At 40.4% G+C, this 25,421-nt stretch overlaps 1 protein-coding gene and 1 long non-coding RNA gene across 2 annotated transcripts; one reads left to right on the forward strand and one right to left on the reverse strand.

Moving 5' to 3' along the window:
* The first annotated feature begins 4,435 nt into the window (after window positions 1–4,435).
* Window positions 4,436–6,555, forward strand: LOC146516607 (von Willebrand factor A domain-containing protein 7-like). Its single transcript, XM_085162639.1, has 4 exons — window positions 4,436–5,388; window positions 5,525–5,671; window positions 5,756–5,891; window positions 6,018–6,555. Exons 1-4 carry the CDS (start codon window positions 5,281–5,283, stop codon window positions 6,095–6,097), a joined length of 471 nt encoding a protein of 156 aa, XP_085018765.1. The 5' UTR covers window positions 4,436–5,280; the 3' UTR covers window positions 6,098–6,555.
* An 11,056-nt stretch (window positions 6,556–17,611) lies between these two features.
* Window positions 17,612–19,441, reverse strand: LOC146516608 (uncharacterized). The gene is made up of 3 exons (XR_014874529.1): window positions 17,936–19,441; window positions 17,773–17,861; window positions 17,612–17,688 (listed from the first exon to the last, which is right to left on the reverse strand). It is a non-coding gene; the product is annotated as an uncharacterized LOC146516608 (long non-coding RNA).
* Between the last annotated feature and the right edge of the window lie 5,980 nt (window positions 19,442–25,421).

The following is a 25,421-nucleotide window of genomic DNA, read 5'->3' on the forward strand; positions in this document are numbered from 1 at the left end:
TTCAATACAAAATGTAATCAAATGGAAAAGTCCTTTTTTAAAACTTGTTTTATTAGTTTTAATCTTTTAACTTTATGCATTAAGCAAAAATTTAATTATATGCAACATTCTCTGACTGAAGAAATTTGTTTAACATTTAAACTTATTTTCTGCACATTCCAGCACAAAAATTTTTTTTTGTGTGTGTGTGTTTACACTCACTCTTTTAAATAGATGCAAGTGAAACACAGCAGAAAATAAATAACATCAAAGACTAGCGGTCCTGTTGCTCTATTTTCACCTGTAAAGCAGGAGTGTGGTAGGCGGAGCGGTCAGTTGAAGAATCCGCGAGTTTCTCTGGGAATTTCCCATTACGTGGTAGCGCACTCCCGGTGCTTGCTTGGAAGTTTAGGGGGGGTTTGCTGTAAAAAGAAGTTTTCTTCCAACGTTCAACGGACACTAATGTTTTTGTCAGTTTTTATGGAATCAAACTCAAAATAAGGTCAGTACTTCCAAGCTTTAAACGCTGCACGCTCATACTCTCTCCTGCACTCGATATATGATCCACTGTTGATCTGCACACAGCTGTTGTCACGAACGTCGCACTCGTTTACATCATTGTCATGAGACATTCTCGCAAAAAAATCACGGTTTTAGTAAGGCAGTAACGCAGTGTTCCTACGGGAAAGTAACGGTAATCTAATTACTGTTTTTGCAATAGTAATCTCTTACTTTACTCGTTACCTGAAAAAAGTAATCAGTAATCAGTTACAAGTAACGCGTTACTAGCATCATTTGCAACATTGCCATTTCATCCCATCTTTGGGATCTTCTGTCACAACAGCCTTCTGCACGTCCTCCTTCACTAAATGTATTGATCCTCTCTGTGGTCTTCCTCTTTTCTTCCTCCTGGCAACTAATGCTCAACACCCTTTTGTGTTATCCTCCTAGTGCTTGTTAAAAATAACATAGCATCCACTTGTGCTTTGTGAGCTACTTCCCCAAACAATTTATTATACAACACCACTGATCAGTCTTCTTTTATGTGCTCCCTTGTTGCCATCCATAAGCTTTCTTAAAGACAGTGCCCCCTGCTGATTAACCTTATCATTACATCAACATCGCACTGCATATCAACACACCTTTGTCCAATTTCTTGTATCCACTATCCCTTCTCTGCACATGTACAAACCATCTCAGCCTTGCCTCTAACTTTTCCCCCAAAGTGCTCTACCTGAGCTGTCCCTCTGATACACACATTCTAATTTTGTCCCTTCATGTCTCTCTCAGTGAAAATCTTATAGAGGGGGTTATAGAATACCAACCTCTTTTTCAAGGCCAAACAACAATCCTCTAGTTAGAGGATTGTTAACCTATGTATTATCTGCTTTAAGAGTTGTGAGTCAAGCATCTCTTATTTGTTGCCTTCTTTTTCAGAAGAGCCACAGATTTCGGGTTTGAACACATGAGTATGTTATTTTATTAATAAGATAATCTAGCATAAAAATAAAATGTGTTGGCACATATTTAAAAGGATAACAGTGGAGGAATCAGTTTCTATGCAGTATATCAGGACAAGCTCCAGAGTGAGATTAGAGCAGTGCGTGAGCTGATTTAAATTTTGATCGATACCAACTGAGTCTTACACTAAATTAACTGAAGAGTTGAGGCTGTTGTTTTCAGCATCTACATCAATGTTAAAATCATCTACTATAATATTTTATGACTGAGCACTAAATCAGATTAAATCTAAAGGTCACTATATATGAGCATATGGTTTCCTGCTCAAACAGTGAGCAAATGGCACTTAATTTCTATACTTAATGACCCTTTTCTCCTTCCTTAGAGTCCAGCCTCACATATTACTAATTACAAGCCTTTTCCTGTGCTTATGACATCTATCTCATTGCTGTTCACCTAGCCTCCCACTAGCCCTGTCTACTTTCTTCATCTACCTAACTATCCCACTTTTTCTTTGCTAAACTCTTCTTTTGAATACTTTCCTTTACTTCCTCATTTCACCTCCAAGTCTCCTATACTCTGTCCAGAGAATACACCAAACACCTTTCTGACAATTTCCCTCACCACCTAAGCTCCACTGTCCCAGTAATCTAGGAACTCTTCCCTACCACCCAGAGCCTGGCTCATCTCCTTCCTCTTGGCCAAAAGCAACAGAAGCAGTCACTGTTAACCCAGGCCCAGAACAATTCTGTATGAAAATTCCACTTTTTGCAGGTTTGATTTACCAAAGATTTTATGACAAATGCCCTTCCTGACACAACCCTGCTTATTTATCTGAACTTGGGGCTAGCACTAGAAGTATGTGCTAGTAGTTTGTCCCACCCCATAAAACACAACATAGCTTCCCTGTGCTTTTGTAGTATTGAACTTTCAGTTTGATAGCTTGATTTATTATATGCTTTGGTGGTGTGCAGAGGCAAAAGTTCAAAAACTGTTTTTTCTTCAACTAAGAAAAATTCTACAAGTTGGCACAATCATGCACATACTGTATTGTTCTTTTGCGATATCTCTGATTATGTAATTCTACACCATTGAGTGTCAGCACCTTTGTGTATGAGAAAAAATAGCTTAGTTATTTCACTAACCTTACCATAGAGAGAGAAGAGATTATCTTTGAAATCTTGTTTTCGTTTTTGCCTCATCAGTCAAAGTCATAGAACAATGTGAGATGTGATTGTCATAAGACTCTGACAAGGCAAATCCTTTTGAGCTCTTTCACTAATGCATTAGAAAAAGAGAAACTGGCACAAACAACAATAGGAGGAAGGAGAGGCCAGAGCCAGCAAGAGTGTTTTGCCTGTTTTGTTGTTGTTGTTGTTGTTGTTGTTGTTGTTGTTGTTGTTTTACTGTTGTGGTTTGTGTCAGATTATTTCTAACCTGATATTGATGAATGCTGGTTCAAGCTCTGTGACTCGAATTGGGACCGGTGATGATCACAATTTAGTAGGTAAAATAGGGTGATATTTTTAGGATTTCAGGGACACACCTAACCCCTAACCATGCTTAACAGGAAGCAGATGTGAAAGCAGTGACTTAGTAGAAAGTCCCCTTACTTCCTTAAAATCTCAAGTCCAACATGGTTTGTGGGCAGAGAAGAAACCGGAACCTTTATTGTTGAGTGATGGTTAGTCATCCTGTGTTCTGTACTTAAACTCTAAATGCAGAGGATGTGCTTACTCACCATGGAGAAAGGGAAGACTAACAATGAAATTTTTCCGATATAGCATTTGTATATTTTCTCATGAACTCACTCCCCATCTGCTCTTGTCTTGAGCAATCAAGCAACAGGTACATGTACACCCTGTGAGTCAGACATCCTGGGCCTGACCTTGTAATATTCCACTCCTCTTATTTCTCTAAGACAGTATGGTGGAGAGAATTATTATTTGATCCCCTTCTGTTTGCACATTCACAAAGAAATGAACAGTCTCTAATTTTTTATAGTACTTTAATTTTAATGGAGAGAGACAGAATGTCAACCAACAATCTGGAAATCTATGATTTTGATTTGTTTCTTCTTTACCCTCTTTTTTGTTGCATTGGTCATGATGGACAACCAATTCAAAACCCATCGTCAACATTGTCATTGTCATCCTGTACCCTTAGCAGAAAAACAGCATCAAAGAACAATGTTTGCACCTGCTTGACTGTGACGATGGTGTTCTTTGGGTTATACTAAGCATTTCTCTTCCTCTAAATAAGGTGGGTCGAGTCAATGGAAATTAAACTCAATTTTGGTTTCATCTTGATTTTGACCTTAGCATTTTCTCTGAATAATTTAAGTGTTTCCTGGCAAATCTAAGACAGGCCTGTACTTTTGCCTGCTTTCACCAATACATTTCCTGGTGACTGTGCTCCCCCTTCAGATTATTACATAGCTGGTCACATGTCATTTTCTCATGATCATCTTCACCCTATGAGGCGATGTTTTCCATTGAGCTCCAGACAGAGGGCGTTTAATGGTAATTTTATATATTTTTTTCATTTCTGAATGATCCAACCACCAGTCACCCTCTCATTAAACATTTGGTTGGTGAACCAACAGCCCATTCAAGCTTTGTTCAGGCCTATAGTCTTGTCTCTGACATCCTTCGGCAGCTCTCTGGTTACCCATGGTGGTGGAGAAGCTGGAATGGAAAAAGATTATTCTATGGAGATGTGTGTTTTCTACACATAACAAGTTGAGATCAAAAATTGAGTGATTGATTGAAGGATCGTAATCTATGTGCCACATGAGCACGATGTAGAAGCAAAAACTCTCACTGCATCATAGGGGATCAAAAACTTACACTCAGTGACATGAAAATCTATTTATACTTTAAATGCAATGTGATTATTGGTTGATGTTCTCTCTCACTTTATTAAAGTGAAGCTATAAATTAGAGACTTACAAATTCAAATAATTATTTCGCTTGTTATAGAAAATTAGACTTTATTCAGAATTACATTAACTGTGTATTTGTTTGAAACAAGATTTATTTTGTTTTGTTCATTTGTTTGTTTGATTTTTCTCATGTTTGTTTCTGCAGACTGATGGGCCTCTCCCAGTCTCCTGTGTTGTGTTTTGTCATAGACACAACAGGAAGTATGAGAAATGAAATTGATGAAGCAAAGAGGGTTTCTTTTGAGATCATTGACAGAAAAAGAGGAACAGGACAGGAACCCTCCGGTTACATATTGGTACCTTTCAATGACCCAGGTAGATCATTTACTGGGTGAATTTGTACTTTATTAAATAGGAACATGTTTGAAAAGCATCTTGTAAAGTTATGCTGCTTGTGAAAAAAAAATTGTTTTTTTTCACTTTCACATAAATAAGAATAAAATGGCAGCACCGTTTGTAATTAAATGCTTGGCAAATGCACAATTTAGTAGCTTTTAAAATGTTTTACATTATACTGTATGTGCATATTATGGGCCGTTGGTTATGACAGCAAATGCAGACGTTTTCAAAGAGCGCATCAACTGTCTGTCTGCAAGTGGAGGAGGAGATATCCCAGAAATGGTCTTGTCTGGACTACAGGTGATATAAACAGAGATACATTTTACAGAGTCATATTCAAATTTTGTAAGGTGGAGATGGAGTATCATCAAATTGTTATGATACAGTTCGATTTAAATTCCCCAGGAGATTGACTTTTATTATTAAACACGTGTATTTGCAGTGGATAGAAATGTCTCTTTTTAGTCAGAGTGGTTGATTGTATTTTTCATTTTGAATTATTAATTTTTAATCTTTGATACTTTGTATGCCTTACATATAAACAAAAGCTGGCACTGATGGCAGCTCCACCTTTCTCTGGGATTTTTGTCTTCACTGATGCTCCAGCTAAAGACGCCTATCTTAAAAACACCATTATTGCTCTTATAGAGAGCACCAAATCTCAGGTAAGAGTGAACTTTATACCATCCTTGCTCTGAAAAATATAATATAAAAAATATAATACATTTTGGCATGTAACATCAGATTATTTTTACAGTATTTGTCTCCATGTAACTCTCAAACGTTATCTGAACCTCTCAGGGTGTGGCTCCACGTGTAATGAGTCGATCCGCTGTCCAGTTATACCAAGACCTAGCTGAAGCTTCTGGAGGTCAGGCCATTCAGGTCACTAAGTCAGAACTCTCTCTGGCTACCAGTGTTATAGTAGACTCATCAGCCAGTGCTGTGGTAAGACATCGATCAAGAGAATCATATCTGACTGAAGATCACACTGTGTGAGTAAATGTGATGTTTCTCTCCTTCTTCTTTTAGGTGACAGTTTTTCAGGCAGCAAGGAATCCTGGAAGGCCTGACAATTTTACTTTTACTGTTGATGGTTCATTAAATAAAGTAACAGCTTACATCACAGGAGACTCACCTCTCACCTTCAGCCTCACCAGCCCAACAGGTTTTGTCATCACAAATGTCTCTTAATAATTCTTAGATGCATTTTTGATGCATTTGTTTCATTTTTTTTACCTCTTATATCATCATATTGAAAATATCTTTGTAACTGTTTATCCCTCTCCTCCAGGTGTTTCTCAGACTTCCAATCAGTCCAGTGGGCCTTTGGCATCTGTCACCAGAGCAGGAAACTTGCGTCGTTTAAGCTGATAATTTACACTGATAATCAAACGGGGCTATGGCAAATCAGTGTTAGCTCAAACAACCCTTACTTAGTTAAGGTCACAGGTCAGTATCATTATTGTTAACTTTTAACCACTGAGTTATATGAGATGTTTTTCAAAGATTTTATTTGTCTGTGTCTACTGTTGTGCTTTCATACTCAGGTCAAAGTTCAGTGAACTTAATTTATAACCTTGTTGAAGAGTCTGTCGGAGCCCATGGGGACTTTAGTCTTAAGGAAGGACATCCTCTCTCAGGTCAGGGTACTTTTATGGCGATTGTTTGTTCATTTTTACAGTTTGTAAAGTTCTCTTGTGGTAATCAGTTTTCCTCACTTACTTTGGTCTCACAGACATATTTTAAACAATTATGTTTATCAGTGGGCATGTCACACTGATATTCATGTAGATTACCTTTCTTACTTCACCGCTCTTTCAGATGGTAATACCAGCATCTTGATCACTATGACAGCAAGTGACACAGTAAAGGTCACTGAGTTGTCACTTGACAACTCAGGTTCCACAGAGGTCAAAGGATCATTGCAAGTATGCCAAAAGTAATACATGAATAAATTAAGTTACAGTGAGAATTTGTTATATTAATACTGTCATTGTTGTGTATATGATGTATCATGTGAAAAACAAAGTTTTCACAGGTCTCTATGCAGTCCTGTGACAAACTGAGTACACCCTTACTGCTTCCAAAGGAATTAAGAGGAATTAAATTCCAACCAGGTACAACTGTACAAATGCACGAGATTAATCAGCAGTTGTAACCCCATCTATACAAGCGGAAGGTTTGGCAGTTGGCTGGTCTGGAACATTCAATTGTGTGTCAGTGCAATTAGAGTCTTCCTAGTAGCAAATAAACAAGCAAATTCACCTCAAGGTCTGACTAAAACTGCAAATAATGTGAGTTCTAAACCTCAGACTCTACAGGCCTCATTATGCATGTTAAATGCTAAAGTTCAAGACAGAGAAAGCATCTGATCTCTAAAAAGAACATGTCAGCACAGATTAGATCTGCAAAGTTGCATCTGAACAAACCACAAGATTTCTCAAACAACATTCTTTAGACAGGCAAAATTCCTTCACGGAGATATGAGGGACTGATAGGAAAACAACTGCGTCATATTATTTTTGTTAAAAATCGTTCTTTGTGCTTCCTCCCAGTGGGAGTTAATCGCTAATTTCACTGATGGCATCAATGGAACTGGCATTGATAGGGTCACCATTCGCCAAGGGAATGGTACTCTGAATATCACCACAGCAATTGGGGCAGGGGGTGACAATATTACAGTGGTTACCTACACTGCCTCCTGCTGCTCACACATAGTGGAGCTGACTGCTTTAGATGGTGTAGGAAATGTGGGGACATTTGTGCAGCAGGCTAGATTGCTTGACACTGTCACTAAACCACCTCCTGTTACTAGTTCTGTAGTTAAGACAACATCCACTGGAGAGTACACTTTGTACATATTAATCATTCTTTGGATCAGTGTTGTGTTTTCTGCACTTTGTAAGTAACAGAGAACAAACAGAAATTATATTATGATAATGAATCTGTGACACATGAATCAAATACCTTAACTTTGATTAGTAAGTTGAACAGGCTATGAAGCAACACAATGAGAAAGAGCAGGTATGGTACCTGCACTGAGAGAGAATATATCACAGCTAGTTATGTTACGTCTGAAGCTCCAAGTCCTGTCGGGGCTTCAGTGTCAAGCAAAGGGGACGTGTCCACATGAAGCCTGTGTCAAGGCCCATATGGTTCTTCAGAATGTCACCTGACCAAATACAAACGAGGCCCCGACTCTCTGAAACGACAATACTGTCTCGTTATGTGATTCAAGCTCTTGAAAAGATGCTCTATTAAGATTCTTCTGCCAGCAGAAGTAGAATCTTTGAGGTGTAGCACTGCCGGCCACCAGTATTTTTGTATTTGTTTGTGTCTCCTCACGTCTTTCTAGTTTATAATGGGGTGCTGTTAGAAAAGTTGATGTTATGTTTTTCTGTGTAAATTTTCTGCACCTTTGAGATGCCAAATATGAAAATACCTAAGATGTCAGCTGTTCTTACATAAAGGTCAGAACAACTAAATAATTAAAAGGATGCATCAGTCATTTCATCGATCACTGTAGCAGCATTTAAAACAGAGTCTGATTACAGTTGTGAAGCTATTTTGTTATGCTGCAACCCACTGTCAGTAAACTCTGATAAATTCTAATCAATACAATCTTGAGGTCATTTGTTTACCTTTTAAATGCTGAATGAAAAAATACCTGTAATAACAATAATAGCTATCGTTACTCCGTTTACGTTATCATCATTAGAAATGTATTAATTTTATTTTGAGACACAACATGAATTCAGATTGTTTTTGTTTTAAATCATATGCTTACATTTTTTGAAGAAACTCGTGCTTTTTCTGTTTCCCTCAGTTAGGGCTATTAAATAAGATAATACATGTCTATTATATGTATAATTCTGGTTATTAGTTCAGTTATACAATTTTATAGTTGAAATTAAAGGTTAATTGGGAGGTTAGCCTTCTAGTTCAGATTGTTGTTTCACTTTTGAAACTGCATTCCTGGCCGATTCATACGGTGGCCCCTAGAGACAAAGCACTTGCAAACTCCAAAACACTTGCAAACTCCAAAACACAACGGAAGTACTCCAGGACGCTAGGGGCAGTGTTGAGCTTTTGTTACCTAGTAACTACACAAGCCAGAAAGTACCAATGACCGGATTTGGGGTCTGCAGCCTTAAAGGCCGCATTTTAAGGCCGATTACATCACAGCGACACAACGAAGGCTGCCAATTCAAAGGCTGCTTGAAATGCGGCCCTCAAATGCATCCTTAATTTCCCTGAATTTTAAGGATGGGTCGGTGTAGCCTTCATGGCCCAACATATCCCAGATTTCATAGCGCAGTGATAATTTTGCCGAAAAAAAACGGGGGAAGCGGAGCCGCCGAAGAGTAAAGAAGTAAGTACTGAATATTATGTCACTTATTTATGCGCAAATGTTTTTATAATGAAGAACATTAAAACATTACTGTTGGCCACATGTCAGGAAAGTTATGTGACATTAGCGATGTTTGTACTAACTTGGTTTTAAAGCCTTTACTTCAAAATATACACCGTTCAATAGTTGACTTTAATCTTACAGAGAATGTGATGATTTTATGGATAATTAAAGTCAGTCATATATTCACAAACACAACAAGCTGAAAGTCAGTGATGCTGCTCGGTTTGCAGTCCTGAATATCACGGCACAAGCAGGATTCACTGCACTGTTAATGTTAGCTATGTTATATTGCTGCCTCTGTTCGGTGGTGTCGAGCCAAACAGACTTTAACGTGTGTTTGAAGGAGCTGACGGTTCACTCGTTAAGCTGAAAGAAAGATGCTTTAATCACAGCAGTCACAGATGTGTCCACTGTACCATCTGGGAACTCTTCCTGTTTCGTAATAACACAATCCTCCTTCTTTTGTGCTGTTTTGTAGCAGTGTATACACCTGAGACTGTCACCTGTCTGTCTGTCCTGCACTCTCTCTCTTTTTCTTTCTCTCCGATTGTGGAATAAAAGGATGAACATGTATTTATAAGTTACACTTGTGTTTGAATCCTGCAGCTTATCACACATTTGATTTCCATGTGTGACGACTGCAAGTGTCCAGAGTGAGGACAGACTGAGGGACCCACTGCTGCACATCATCTGTGAGGCTTTGCACCCCTGATGATCCACCAGGACAAACTCAGCAGTGTGTGAGGAAGAGGAGGAGGAAGAGCCAGCAGCAGCTGACAGATGGAGAGAATAGACAGACTGTTCCCTGTTTGTGAAGGACTGCTAGGAAAGTTTAACATAACTAATTGTCTGTCCTGAATCAGTCTTATTAGGTAATGTTCAAATAATTTTATCATTCCAGTGTTTGCAGTGTGGGAGAAAGTACTCAGGGCCTTTAAGTTAAAAACAATGAAAGGCAGAAACAAGTTTAATATTCAGAAATCTAAAGTATGTATCAGCAGCTGAATGGACCTAAAAATAAATGTTTGTTTCAGTTCTATGAAGCTTTGAGTATTTTGGATTAGTAGCACTGCTGTGTTTGTTGCATCATATTGCTGTAATTGTTTATATGCTTTATATATTCTGAGGTAAGTTGATCTATAGTGTTACATCATATTCTATAAGGATGTTATGCGTTTGTATACTTTCTGCCCAGTTTGACCCATTTAGCAGAAGTCAGCCTGTTTAAGGCTCTGATATCTATTCTGTATGACTTAAAGCAGTTATGACATGGTCTGATCTGATTTTCTCACCCAATAAAGGAATATTCAATATATCAGTCTACTCTTTATTCGATCAGAAACAGTTATCACAGCTCATACAATTTCTTTTTACACATGTGTGTAAGCAATGAGCCAAATTTAGTAATGCCAACATACTGAAGGAACAACATTTCTCTCTTATATATGATACACCTATATATGCACTGTCAAAGATACTTGTCTTTGAGTGAAGATTTAAGGTGATAAGACATAAATAACTGCAACTTGAATCTGTACTGAGGCTCAGTATTTGACACAGAGTTCATGTTCACTGCTGTAATAGCTAATAATGATTAATATAATAAATATAATATTGGCCATATTATATTTACATTACCAAAGTGATATGACTGTAGTCTCATGAACAACATTAGCTAATTGCTATTTAATAACTAATCTTAAATGACTGTTCAGTACAGAAATGAAGCCCAAAAATCATGTTTTACTGTCCTGTGGTCTCAGCCTCAGATACTTATCAAATCACACAAAGCTCTTGTAGAAACAAACAAACAAATGAACAAAATATGTTTTCCTTCATTTCTGTCAAATGTATGACACGTTTCCAGTGGTTAGTATCATGGTTGCTAGGCAACCTGGGAAGCGCAACGGAGACTAGACTGTCCCATACAAATTTGCCGTTTATTTTGCAAGTCGAGCTCAACACTGCCCCTAGCGTCCTGGAGCATTTGCAAGCGCTTTGGAGTTTGCAAGCGCTTTGGAGTTTGCAAGCGCTTTGTCTCTAGGGTCCACCGTAGTTTTAATTACTTCCTGTAGCATTTATGAGAGAGGTGTTACTACTGAACATTTTTTCCCACAACTGACATATCTTATCTGTTCTGCACATCACACACCAAACAATGCAACTCTTCTGCATATTTGTACCATGAATAGAAATGGGAGGCACATAAAAAAGCATATGATGAATAGAAAATCCATTAAACCATTTTTATATAGTTACTTTTAGGGATGGGTATCGTTTAGGTTTTATCCGATACCGGTGCCAAACTGGTACTTTTGAAACGGTGCCGGTGCTTAAACGGTGCTCAAACCGGTGCTTAAAGAATGGAGAACACAAAATTGGTCCAAAAACCTCTCATGTTCAGCTGGGTTTTTTTGTAAAAAGATAACAATGTTAGCCTTTTCTGCAGCTATAGGGCATATAGGATATCACTCTTGGCTGGAAGCAGTGCTTAAACAATGGAAAGAACAAACTTTGTCCAAAAACCTCTCATGTTTAACTGTTTTCCACTTTTTCTTTGGTCATTTTAGCCTTTTTGGCTAAAATGACAGGAGTATCTTTTTGGCTGTGACAGGAGTATCTGCCATCAAACAAGAAGACAGCTGCATGTAACTACGACAGTGTTTGCTAGTTCACCTTACATGCATTAATGTAATAACGTGGTTAGCCTACTCAACGTAAATTACACACGAACAACATGAAGCTACTCACGCAGAGAAGAACGGCTGCCGCTGCCATCATCATCCGTCACCACCACACCCGCAGTAGATGCGCTCGGTGTGAGGTCTCGCAGCAAGCTATCAAATACGGCGCATTTTTCTGCTCTTAAAAAAAACGCTATGCGTCGCCAGCAGTGTTGACAACTCCTCAGTAAGGAAAATCGCTATTGGCTGTCCTAAAAGTCGCTAGAAGTCGCTAACTGACATCATCACCTAATTTGCATAATTGGTCATGCTAATGTAATTGTAATCTATGTTGTTGGAGAGAGAAATAACATCGTGGAAGAGACATAAAGTGAGTAAAAAACGTCCTAAATGCATTTAGAATATATTTAGAACTACAAATTAAATTTATTTTAGCAATTATTGTTTTTTTAATGTCACAATTCCAACCCTGCTCTTTTACCCGGGCTTGGACCGGCAAAAGTGACCCGAAATAGGCACTCTGGTGGAGTTACTTTGTGTGTGTTTATAAGTAGTTTTAAACCTTGTGATCCACAAAACAGCATAAGAGTAAAAGAGTAAAAGAAGAACTGACTGCGTTACAGCACCCACTGCTTGTTGAGAGTAAAAGCGATATGCGCTTTCACGTCTTTTTTTAGCGACTTTTTTTCTAAAAAAAAGTCGATGATTATGGCTTCTTTTTTTCCTGGTATTTACTTTACATTTTACGGTCAGTTCTTTACGACATGTGATTCCAAGCTTATTGTTTCTTTTCTGTTGGCATGTTTTGCTTATAATTGCACCTTTCAAAAACTGCCAAAGGTTTTGCACACCTTAGCCATATGCATGTTTTCTGCATCTGTTTCTGCAGTGTTTTCAAACACAATAAAACATGAAATATTTTATGATCAACTTATTTAGCTTAATACTATGTACATTGTTTCCTCTCAACCTGACTTATACTCCTATGGTTATTAGAGGCCATTTTCTCAGTAACCTTATTGTTGTGATGTGGTTTAGCACAGGTGTTCAACATTCTACCAAACAGGTTGTTATTTTATTGGAGTGTTTTTCTGCTATTTTCTTATTAGCTTATAATGGTATGCAGTCATAAAAGTTGACGCCATGTTTTTCTTTCTGAGATGCCTAGAAATTTACTGGATGCTTGTTCTTATCTGAACTTTGGAACAACCAGTGTTGGGACTAACGCGTTATTAAGTAACGCGTTACAGTAACTACGTTATTATTGTGGTAACGAGCACGGTAACTAGTTATTATGCCAAAATCAGGAACGCGTTAGTCGTTACTGGGATTTAGATAGGGTCGTTATTCGTTACTTCGTGTGGTGGCTATCGCGGAGCTTCCACCACAGATTCTGTAACATTGGCAAGTGGTGGAGGCCAGCAGGTGGATGAGGGAAAGGGGACGCAGAAGGAAAAGAGACCCGAGGCGGCCGCCGGTCCAAGTGTGAACTGAACTTCAGGTAAGAAGTTGTGACCTGCAGTCTATCTGGGTCAGATATAAACCAAGTTTAGGTGGAGTTTATTTTTGTTATTCTGACTTTTTCCGTACTGCGTACTAGCTAGCATGACGGAGTTTCTATACAGCTGGGTGGGTGCTATGATGTTACTGATGTTGAACTTTATTTTGTTCATAAGTTATTAGAGTTGCCAACCATCCCGTCTGGTATTCAGAGAAAATATTACGCGTTTCTTATTGAGGCGAAAAGGAACAGTTTGTCCCGTAATTCAGCTACAATGAAAAAGACACAAAGCTGGAGTTATTCTGTCTTTACGCTGCACAGCTGCCTCTTCTTCTTTCATTCCCCTCCCTCTCCCGTTTCTACTTCAATCATGAAAACTGATCAATGATCAGCTTATCGGCTCTCTTGTTTATCGCCCACTTTGCACCAGAAAGAGGAAACCAGCCGATGTCGCGCTAAACAACAGCAGCACTTTTAAGCTTGATCAGCTGTTGTTAGAATTGATTTAATATTAATTTCTAGTATCAGCTGATGTTTGCTGGAGCCACAGCTGCAAAAAAGCTGCTGGTCATGATATCGGTTTGGTTATCTGGTGAGAGGGAAACATGAAGATGAAACCAGGAGATGTACTTACTGAATCATCAGAGCTGAACAGGTGATGGAGAAACAGGTTTACCTTTTAGGTGACATAAATGAGTTGAAGGGAAGCTATGAACTGTTTCTGAGAGACAGATAACCCCAGGATCCTTTTTAGGTAGTTGACAGCTGGTAACTGTGCAGGTGCGGATCTAGCAAAGTTTTGCCAGGGGGGCCAAGTAGGGCATTAACAGGGAGAGGTGGGCACAAAGAAATACTTTTCTTTCTTATTCTCATTTAAAATGTCTAGCTTTTAAAAAATAATTATCTCAATCTTACAACAAATGATTGATGCATATATACCATCAAAACAGTGTACATCACTGTCACAACAGCGTTTGTTTTCATTCAAAGGCTTTATGATTTTTCCTATAATGGCCAGTCTCTAGTCAAAATGCCCGGGCCGATTTTTTTGTCCCCGTCCAGCCCTGTATGCAGCTCATCTGCAGTCTGGTGTTACCTACATCTTCCTATTCAGAAGGCAGAATTTCCGAGTTACAGTACAGTAAGTTGAGTACAATCAAAGCATCACGACTGCAGTTTTTGTGTTGGATGTAAAAGGTACACATGACGCTGTGACATAGGCTAGAATCATGGCAGCGGTCAATGATGGTCCAGGCATGGGATTTCTCTCGTGGAAATATGCACATTATCTTTTCCTTTCTATTGGTAGGTGGCACAGTGCACTTGTGGCAAGTGAGCAAGCTAGAAGACTGGCAAAGTTGTGGAAGCAACACATTAACAAGAGAATTCTGAGTAAAACCAAAGTTACTTTCCCTAGTAACTAGTTACTTTGAAAGTAACGAGTAACTTGAAGTAACTGAGTTACTTTTGAGAGAAGTAACTAGTAATGTAACTAAGTTACTATTTTAAAGTAACTTACCCAACACTGGGAACAACTAAACAATTTAATTTAATGGCACTACCGCACGTTGTCCTACTTAATGATGCATCAATCATTTCATTGATCACTTTATTGATCACAATTAAAACAGAATCGAATTCAACAAAAGGACTAGATTTTATAATCCCTGATATTGCATTGAATCAAATGGAGAAAGTCTTGAGGGATAGCTACAATGAGAAAAGGCAGCCCGGAAGCTTTACCAGCAGGACACATCATCAGTTGTGTGCCTAAACTTCACAGGGTGTTTTGGCCTTTTTGGCCTTTTATCACAAATTATTCTACCAATTTTTCTTTCTTTTTTTTTCCTTGTTAAATTCCTTGGTTAGGTTTTGGGATTAGAAATCGAGATTATAATATTTAATACAAATATAAAACTTTTGAAGACACATCAGTAGTGGACCTTGGATTCATTGTGTCACAGCCAGACCGTATGGAGCGTGATTTGAAGAAATGAAAGCAGACACAGGAGAACAGAATTTGAACAAACAAAAAGCAAGCCTTTATTGGGCTGAAACAAACAAAAACAATGTGAGATACCCGTGGGGCGAAACTAAACTAAACATAAACTGGGCAAAACCAAATACCTGACAAAGCAGAGACTGTGAAACAAGTAAGATTGCCATGATAATTATGAGGCTATGACGATAACTATGAAACTATGAGAGCTAAGACGAGAGGTACCAAAACTGGGTGAGAAGAACAGAATTCCTGACAACAACTGAATGACAACACATATACTAAATACACACACAGGAGGTGATCAGGGGGAGTGGAAACACATGGGAAAACAGCTGACACAAATGAATGTCATGACACCACGGGGACCGGGAAACTAAAACAATAAACATAGAACACAAGACCTCTTCGAAATAAAGCAGGAAACAAGGAGAGACGTAGACATGACCCAGGTTTGACAACATGGAAATGTGACATGTGTTTACCTTTTTTTTTTTGCACATTGTACACATTCTTTTTCTATGTATTTGCTATGATTTGCTATTTGTCAAGTAACATTGCTTCACTCACTATCCCGGGTTTGTTTGTGTAAGCGTTTTGTTGCCGGCAAATCAAACATTCTGCAAATTAAGGCAAATACTCAGTTACATGTTTCTTTATATTTTATTATGTTACAGATTAAGTCATTTGTTCATACTTTGTCTTTTCAGTCTTCATGAGGGTCAGGTGTGGGGAAACGCCCGCCTAGCATTTCCTCATTTTAAAGTCCTGATGATCTCACATATGACATCAGCAGGTCAAACCAAGTGGAGGGGTTTCTTTTTCCATAGAGATGCTTCCTTTTGTTTGTGTTAAGATTTAAAGGGATTTGTTGAATGTTTTTCCTTTCATTGATACTACCATTTAGTTGTGTAAATGTGCATATTAGAAGTGTGTAGAGGTTTTGTGGTTTTAGATCATCTGTGTAGAGTTTTAGATCCCTCAGTTTGAGTGAGTGGTACTGTCTGGGCAATTGGAGGGAAATTGATGGCCCTATTTAAAGCCAGTCTCTACCAGATGCAGCAGAGAGGAGAGGTGAGCTGCGTTACCAGATCCATGTTCTGTTGAGGTTTGTTGATTTGGGGGGGGGGGGGTTTGTTAAGTTACACATTAAATTAAGTTCACTGTAAATAAATTGCTCACCTCTGGAAATCTGAAATGTCTGCGTAGTCTGCTTCCCTACCACCTTCCTTGACGTTCGAGTCTGACTACTTCGCAGGAAACACACCGATAGGAAATCTATGACCTGACACAGAAGACCTAGGGGAAACAAACTAAACTCAAGTTCTAGCCTTAACATTCTTTCACATAAGAAATCACAAATACAAAAATGAACACAAAATGCTGGGTCACAGACCCAGCCCCTGCACATTGGGTGTTTCGGCCATTATCACTAGACACCCTCATCCAAAGATAACCCTGTCGAGGTTGATCAGACTCTGCAGTTTGTCTCTGGCATATGTAAAATATTCTTATCAATTTCCATCCATACTTTAGTGATAAAACAATTTGAAATTTAGGTATTAGTATTAAACTTTTATTCCTTTTTTAATTTCCTTTTATATTTGTCTTTTGTTTTCTACTTCAAAGCGATAGAAAAGGTGATAGACCGAAGCAAGAGAGAAAAGAGACAAGAGAGAGGAGAGCCAGAAGGGGGGCATCTGATCTGGCACCCCACACCTCCCCACCAGATCGGGCTGTAAGCTCTACCTCCCCGTTGCATTCCAGAAAAGGGAAAAAGAACAGAGGGGAGAAGAATAGAAATTTTCTATTTTTACATTCTGCTGTTAGGTTTCACTATCATGAGGTTAACTGCACAGTCCCCAGGAGACCCTGAGACAGCTGTATCAGTGAACCAGGGTTCTGGTTTTTCACTGTAGAAATTCTGGTGTTAGTTTTTCTACCCTTTTGACACCCTCTGCTGAGGCCAGCCCACCACATGTTGATCAGGCCTGGGTGTGTGTCTCGCAGTTAGCTGACTGCCTTAGCAGCCTAATGACAGTTATGAAACTGTTTACACTGCAAGCATTGTCAGTTAAATCGTATAGAAGTGTGTCCATACAGTCTGAACATAGCAAATTTGATTACCTTTTAAATGTTGAGTATCTAAAATAATCTGAAATAATAATTAAAAAAAAAAAAAAAAAGAACAATCGCTTTCATTAGTGTTAATTTATCAAGTTTGTGAAGGTTCTCAGTCAACCAGGTCATTGTAGTCTAAGGATCTTAGAACGAGAGGCATCTGGTCCAGAGGCATCAGGCGTCTCAACTCTTTGCTTAAAATCAGGCAGTTGGTCCCTGAGAGGGTGCGGCAGCAATCAAACCCTACAGACAAAAAAAAAAAGGGCAAAGATAACCTTAATCTTCTCTAATTTACAAATACTAGCAGCTATAATATAAGCGGCTTACCCCAACATTGGAGGCGCTGTACTGTACGGTGGACGCAACTCACGCGTCTCTCCACCACGGCTGGAGTAAAGAAAAGAGAAACAGCCGTGCTGTAGCGGGCCGCAGAATTATGACTACTAGTTACCGACTTTTGAGAGAAATCAGAGGTCAAAAGGAGGCCTACCTGTAGCAGTCACACAATCCGATCGTATCGGTAAATTAACCAATAGGCCAGCATTTACTGCTGTATCGCACCAGAAGCACAGGAGGAATGATCCAACAAAAACCCGGCTTCCCTTTATACAGGTAAACACCACCCTGTAATCAATATGCAGGTGGGTTCCTAATTAACCCAATCACACGATACAAGGAGCGAGTGCAGCGGAAAGAGAGCGAGGGTGGTAGAGCGAGCGAGAAAGAGAGAAAAAGAAGGGCAAGTAGCCCATCAGCTACACAAGTTTAACAGTAAAGTTAGACTGAGCGTCTGACCTTGCGTGTGTCCTAACTCTAACAAGGTCACCAACACGAAATGTGGCAGCAGCAGGTGTTCTTCTCTGCGTGAGTAGCATAATGTTGTTCGTGTGTAATTTATGTTGAGTAGGCTAACCACGTTATTAAATTAATGCATGTAAGGTGAACTAGCAAACACCGTCGTAGTTACATGCGGCTGTCTTCTTGTTTGATGGCAGATACTCCCTTCACCCTGGCCAAAAAGGATAAAATGACCAAAGAAAAAGTGGAAAACAGCTAAACATGAGAGGTTTTTGGACAAAGTTTGTGTTTTTCCATTGTTTAAGCACTGCTTCCAGCCAAGAGCGATACCATATATGCCCTATAGCTGCAGAAAAGGCTAGCATTGTTATCTTTTTACAAAAAAGCAGCTAAACATGAGGTTTTTAGACAAAGTTTGTGTTCTCTATTCTTTAAGCACCGGTTCGAGCACCGTTTAAGCACCGGCACCGTTTCAAAAGTACTGGTTTGGCACTGGTATCGGATAAAACCTAAACGATACCCATCCCTACTTATCACCTACATAAGCGCAGACTGCAGTCTTCAGAGTCCAGTTGAAGCGTTCAGTAGCATTTGTCTGAGGGAGATATGCTGAAGTAAGTCTGTGCACAGAGTCAAAAGCAGAAACAACCTGTTCAAAAAGCTCGCTCATAAAAAGAGACCGTCTGTCAGAAATCAGGTAAGTGGGTGTACGGTGTCTAGCAAAAATGTCAGTGACAAATCTACCAGCTGCTACCTGAGATGTAGCTTCTTTGACAGGACTGGCTTCAACTCACTTATTTAAATAGTCAATAAACACGATCAAATATGCATTACCAGCGGGGGTGCAGGGCACTGGCCCAACAAAATCCACACCCACATACTCTCAGGGTTTCTGGGGGACAATGGGAACCATAAGACCTGCTGCTTTTTTCTGATTTTGCTTAGTGAGTTGTGAGCGTGAAGTCACATGGTGCTTCACATCAGCTGCCATTTTGGGCCAGAAAAACCTAAAGCGCAGTCTAGCCAGTGTCCTAGAAACACCCAGGTGACCTGTTGTGGGGTAAAGTAGGGGCAAACAGTTTCAGCTCTTTCAAAGGGTGCGAAGCACATGTGGACTTGGGGTCTCTGTGATACAAAAGAGAGTCATACTGTAACGTGCGGTGGAGAGGAAGTCAGCCGCGGAGGTGTGCAGGTGGATAGCGAACTTTGTTATGTGCGCCAGGTTTGTGCACTATTGTGAAATCAAAGGCCTGCAGGCAAAGTGACCAGCAGGCGAGTCGGAGTGTTGGGTTTTGATGAGACATGAGCCACCTGAGACTGTTGTGGTCAGTAAACATAGTAACATGATGATGTGATGCAGTACCGAAGGAAGGTGAATTCATTGAGGCTGTTCAAAGGTAGTTGAGGCGATAACAATGTCATCCAGGTAGACTGCGCATGTTTTGTAAATGAGGCCAGCCAGCACAGAGTTCATGAGTCTCTGAAAAGTTTAAGGTGCACTGCAGAGCCCAAAGGACTGCACCTGAAACTGGAAAAGACCAAAGTGAGAGATGCAGTTTTAGGCTTTGAGTCCTCTGCTACAGCAACCTGCCAATAGCTTCGTGCTAAGTAGAATGTTGAAACAAACTTTCCCCTTGCCAGAAAGTCCAAAGACTCATCTACACTAGGCAAGGAATAAAAATCTTTTCGGGTAACTTGGTTGAGCCCTCGTAAGTCCACACAAAACCTTGGTTCTGTGGCCGCTCTATTGACAATGACTACAGGAGACACCCAAGGGCTTGTGGAAGGTTCTATGATGTTGCACCTGTTCTTCAATCACACGTTTCTTAGCAGGGAGAAGGGGGTGTCCTCAATGTAGACTGTTCTAGTGGGAATGTGAATAGACACAGAAGCTCTTGCCATAAAATTTGTCTTCTCAGTCTTCCCATTGATTAGACAAATCTGGTATTATTGCAAAACGCTGGTAAAAGTTCTTGTTCATGAATTCAATATTGAGCCAAGTGACACCCTCAGGGATGCAAGGAGCATTATTGGTGAGGTTAACTGCAGGACCATTCCACAAACTTGTGTTTTCAGGGTAGGAGTCAATGACTTGAATGAGATCTGCTCGTACAGCTGAGAAGTAAGCACCCGTGTCGAGGGTAGCATCCTCGGATGAAGCATTGATGTTTACTTTCGCTGTTAGCAGTGTGTTCTAGTGGACTTGTGAAAAAGGGTCTTCCAAGTGTCCAAGAATATGACCACCCTGCTGTGAATGGGCCGTGTGAGGTTTTGTTAGTAAGTTTGGGGAAGGTTGGCATCTGCCAAATGTCCTCCCTCCCCTGTAGCTTCCCCATCTGCTTGTATTGTGGCTGGGCTGCAGCGCTGCTAAATTCCAATTTTTCATGGCCTGGGTCAGAGGAGCCAGGCACCGGCAAAGGCTGGACTGGGCTAAGTCTAGTGGCGTTTGTAGGTCGTTGTGCCAAATGAGGTTGGTTGTTACAGGTCGGGCAGGAGCGCGTAGTGAACCCTGGCTGAGAGCATTTGAAGCAGTAAGGTTCAGGCTTATGGTGTTATTTGCCACATGAATGAGGCTGAGGTCTATGTGGTCCAAGCTCTGAGTGAAGCTCATGAGCTCATAGCAGTGGGTCCATTACAGAAGTGATGTTAGCACCATACAGGGCAACTCTGTATTTTTCAAGAGGATGTTTACTAATTAGATGGATTCAGTCTTTCTCAGGTGGAGGCCTTTTCAGTTTGTCAAACTCACTCAACATGTGGGCAACAAAGGTGGGGAGTGGTTCATCCTGAGCTTGAACATGATCCAAAAGTCTTCTCAGGATGCATTCTTGGTTGTCGGAGGGCAAAAACTGTCTTAACCAGTTGACAGAATTGAGCACACAATGTGATGTGGGAGCTCAATGCCTTGAACCATTTCCTGGGCTCTTTTGCAATAATAGATTGCATTTATATTTGTCAGGGGTTGTGTGTGGAGGCGTGGAAGAGATGACCCAAACGCAGGACTCACGGTGCAGAAATTATGAGGATTTATTGGAGCGGGTGAATGAACAAAGCAGGAACGGCAGAACTGACTAGCTGACTGAAAGACTGAGTGGCTGGCTGAATAACTGACCACTAACGGGACCGACAACATAACATCAATGACACGACAGTGAACGAGTGGAAACAGAGGACTTAAATACACAGACTGATGAGGATGATAATGAGAGACCGGTGAGTACACAGCTGAACATAATCTGGCTAATAACACAAGAGACGAGCTGACACAGGAAAAGCAGGAAGTGAGAACATTGATGTGGCAACATAACCTAAACGTGACAAAGCTGAAAACACTGGGTCACCAACCCAGGAACCCTGACAATATTGCGCTTTTCTAGGCACCCAAAGCGCTTTAAATTCCACTATTCATTCACTGTCACATTCACACACTGGTGCAGGCAAACCACAGTTGTAGCCACAGCTGCCCAGGGGCAGACTGACAGAAGCAAGGCTGACGTATCGCGCCATTGGCCCCTCTGACTAACACCAGTAGGCGATAGGGTAAAGTGTCTTACCCTAGGACACAGCGACCAGGACGAAGAGAGTTGGGGGACTGAACCAGCAGATGAGCTTTCCAACCCCGGTTACAGATGAGCTTTCCAATCCCCTGAACTACGGTCGCCCCAAGAAAGTGTGGCAGTTCATTCAGCAATTGTCTATCAGTCAGGTTCAGTGAGTGCCCACTGCATTTAACCAGTCCCCAGGTTGCACTTTGTCATCCCCAGCATACATGGGAGGCTCCAGTTTGGCATGATGTAAAGCTGCTGCAACAAATCTGGAAGTGTTTTTGAACTTTCTGAAGTGGTTCTCAACTCCATCACTTGTTGGCAAAGTCTAGGAGTCACATTTTCAACTACCCTAAGTTCCATGTCTCAGTCAGAGTCATCTGGGTAATGCACCATTTTGATTTCCCAAAAAATCAAGCCACTCCAGCACACGACACAGTGTTTATATAGCAGTAAAAGAGTCAGCCAGGTTAGACTACAAGGACAAAACTGCAAAAACGCCTGTAAAGACAAAATTTGGAAGAACCCCCCTTGAAAATGTCACCCAACAACTAAAATTAGACTGGAGTGATCAAAATCATGTTATTACAAAAGCACGCCTGCCACACTAGTGTTCAATGCAAAATTAGTTTAAAATTGTTTCCATTCATACTGAGCTGAAGACCAGCACTAATAAGTTGTAGTCGGTTAAGTTACTACTTAACAGTAACAGTATGCTACAGTCAGTTTAGTCTCAGCAAAGGAAAAGCGTAATGAAAAGCCACCATAAAAGTTCAGTTCCAGGCTCCCCACAGCAGAATTAATACATAGAATATGAATCCAATAACAACATGTCCAAATAACAGATCCACAGTGTTATCTTCTTCTTTTTTTTCCCAAGCGCAGCAGCATCAAACTAAGGTATCCAGAAATTAGTCGGGTCCCACCTGAGCCGTGGCTGGGAAAAACGTCAGTGTCTGCCAAAGTGTGGGGATTTCCGAGACATTACATGTGTTGGAAGAGAAAAATTCTCGGCAGGATCCAAAAATCGTCTGGAGTCCAAGGGGAAATAAAGTTTGGGCACCAATTGTAACGTGTGGTGGAGATGTAGCCAGCCGTGGAGGTGTGCAGGTGGATAGAGAATGAGCAAAGACTTCTAACTTTCCACAAGTACTGATTTATTTTAAATATAAAAAATAAGCTGAAACTAGCTTACCTACTTACTTTCTTTGTCAGCATCAGCTGTGGGACACACAATCAGCTCAGGCTGCCATTCAGGCTGCAAAAACACAAGTAGTGGGCTGGATGAGCTCACTCACTCCAAACATGGAGTTAACAGTCTCTGAGTTAACTGACTCTGGATTGACAGATTCAGGGTGGACAGCCTCAGGTTAGCAATCTCTGAGTTTGCAGAGTCAGAGGAAACAGTCACTGAGTTGGAATTAATATACTCACATGAAAAATCCCCATAGCAATAATTCCAGGCTTGTGAGGAGCAAAACAAACAGAGTCTGTCCCAGAATTCACAAGACTAACCCCAGCCAGCTGCTCAGAGGTCCTTGAATTTGGCAAGGAGCGCTGGCGATGTGGACACCGTTTAATCCCAAATGAGGGTAACGGCCACGACTGAGGAGACTGGTAATGGCGGAGAGGTGGAGGCTGGCTGCTCATCCTACAAAAGCATTGCTGCCAGGAATGAGGCTGATGAACAGTAGTCCGAGCAGGACATGGAGGGAGAAGAATTCTGTGGCGGCAGCGTGGAAATGCCTTTCCACTGTGGCGGCCGCCACAGCTGCTGTGCCACAGGGAGATCCTTGCCTCTGCTGTTGCTGCGTAGATCGCCGGGACACAAAGTCTGCTAGCTCCTGAGCTTGTAGCGTGTCCCAGACTCAATGCAGCTCTGTAACCAGGCCCGTTACTTCCAGGGGTTGGTGAAAATGAGAATTCCTCTATAGAATGGCCTCAGTGGTGTTTATTCCTGCCACCTTGCCTTGATAACCGAGGTGTGGGAAATTCGTATCATAAGGACTTCGATGTGGGCCAGGTCGCGCTCCCGGGATAAGCCCACTGGGTCCATGTAGTGGTTACATCATTCTGTCATGACGTGGTGTGTGGCAGGCAGGAGGTAGGACCCAAATGCAGGACTCATAAGCAAAAGGTTAAACTTAAAGCGCAGTTTTATTACTGGGAACACTCTTCAAAGAAATAATCATTACAAAACAAAACAAAAATCACAAATACAAAACTAAACGCTAAACTGGACACTGGAACCTAAAACTAAGAGACTCAAGGGGGAAAAAAAACATGAACTAGGAACTCAAATATTTTTCAGGACACGAAAGGAGAAACACAGCACAGAGAGAGGGTACGATGCGACGCAGTGCATGGAAAACTGCACCAAACACCACAAAATAGTAAGGCCATATTAATAAGTCTTCTTTTATGACACAAATAGTAAGTAAGTAAGTAAAATTTTATTGATATAGCACATTTCTAGATAAAAGATCACAAAGTGCTTTACAAGGTATAAAACAAAAACAGTCAAAAGTTAACAAAATGCAATTTTAAAAAAGATGTGTTTTTAGCTGTTTTTTTAAACGTAATCACTGAGTCTGCAGATCTTAAGTTCTGAGGAAGAGAATTCCACAGTCTGGCGGCCACAGTGGCAAAAGCTCTATCACCCTTGGTTTTCAGTCTTGTATACTGAATAACAAGTAGGCCCTGATCACAAGACCTCAGAGACCTACTAGGGGCATAGGGCTGTAAAAGTTCAATGATGTACGCTGGTGCTTGTTCTTGAAGAGCTTTAAATGTCAGAACCAGAATCTTAAAATGGACTCTGAATACAACGGGGAGCCAGTGCAGCTGTATAAGCAACGGTGTTACATGAGAGTATTTTGATGTTTTAGTCAGAAGCCTTGCTGCAGCATTTTGGACAATCTGCAGACGCTCTAGGGAGTTTTTGTTTAGACATGTAAACAGTGAATTACAGTAGTCCAATCGTGATGAAATGAATGCATGAATAACAATCTCCAGTTCAGTATGAGACACTATGGGGCTCAATTTAGAAATGTTTCTTAAATGATAGAAGCATGACCGAACCAGAGATTTGACGTGGACATCCAAGGTAAGAGCAGAATCAAAGGTTACCCCCTAGGTTCCTGATAGACGATTTCACAAATGTTGAAAGAGGACCAAGAGCATTCATTATGTTAGGTACATGTCTGTCTGGAGCACATACAAGGACTTCAGTCTTTTCTTCATTAAGTTGGAGGAAGTTGTCAGCCATCCAACCTTTGATGGTTTCTAAGCACACATTTAGAATCTGCAGCTTAGAAACATCTTCAGGGATCATCTTCATAGGAGATTTCTTGTTAGTTTTATTTGGAATGAACTTTAAAAAAAAACAAACTGTAAGATGTTTAACTATATTGCTGTCTGTATTATTGTTGAATTCCTAAATTATCACCTTTAAAGTGTTTGTGCTAATAACATCATGTACAGTAAGACAGGCATGGAGAACAGCACTGACTGGGAGAGGCTTTGAACAGATGACATACTCAGTTTTATTTAACATAGAAGACTTTAATGCACAAGCATCTACCTAAAATCTATCATCTGTGAGGTTATTATGTACAGTCGTAATGTATTTTG

The sequence above is a fragment of the Neolamprologus multifasciatus genome, chromosome 6, assembly GCF_963576455.1.
Source record: "Neolamprologus multifasciatus chromosome 6, fNeoMul1.2, whole genome shotgun sequence".
Lineage (NCBI taxonomy): Eukaryota > Metazoa > Chordata > Actinopteri > Cichliformes > Cichlidae > Neolamprologus > Neolamprologus multifasciatus.

What these genes read in the sequence shown, in the direction of transcription:
- LOC146516607 (XM_085162639.1), top strand. Translation starts at nt 5,281, where the DNA reads ATGGCAGCTCCACCTTTCTCTGGGATTTTTGTCTTCACTGATGCTCCA. An exon ending in ACTCATCAGCCAGTGCTGTG is followed by an intron (nt 5,672 to 5,755) that starts GTAAGACATCGA and finishes TTCTTCTTTTAG; the next exon opens with GTGACAGTTTTTCAGGCAGC. An exon ending in CAGCCTCACCAGCCCAACAG is followed by an intron (nt 5,892 to 6,017) that starts GTTTTGTCATCA and finishes CCTCTCCTCCAG; the next exon opens with GTGTTTCTCAGACTTCCAAT.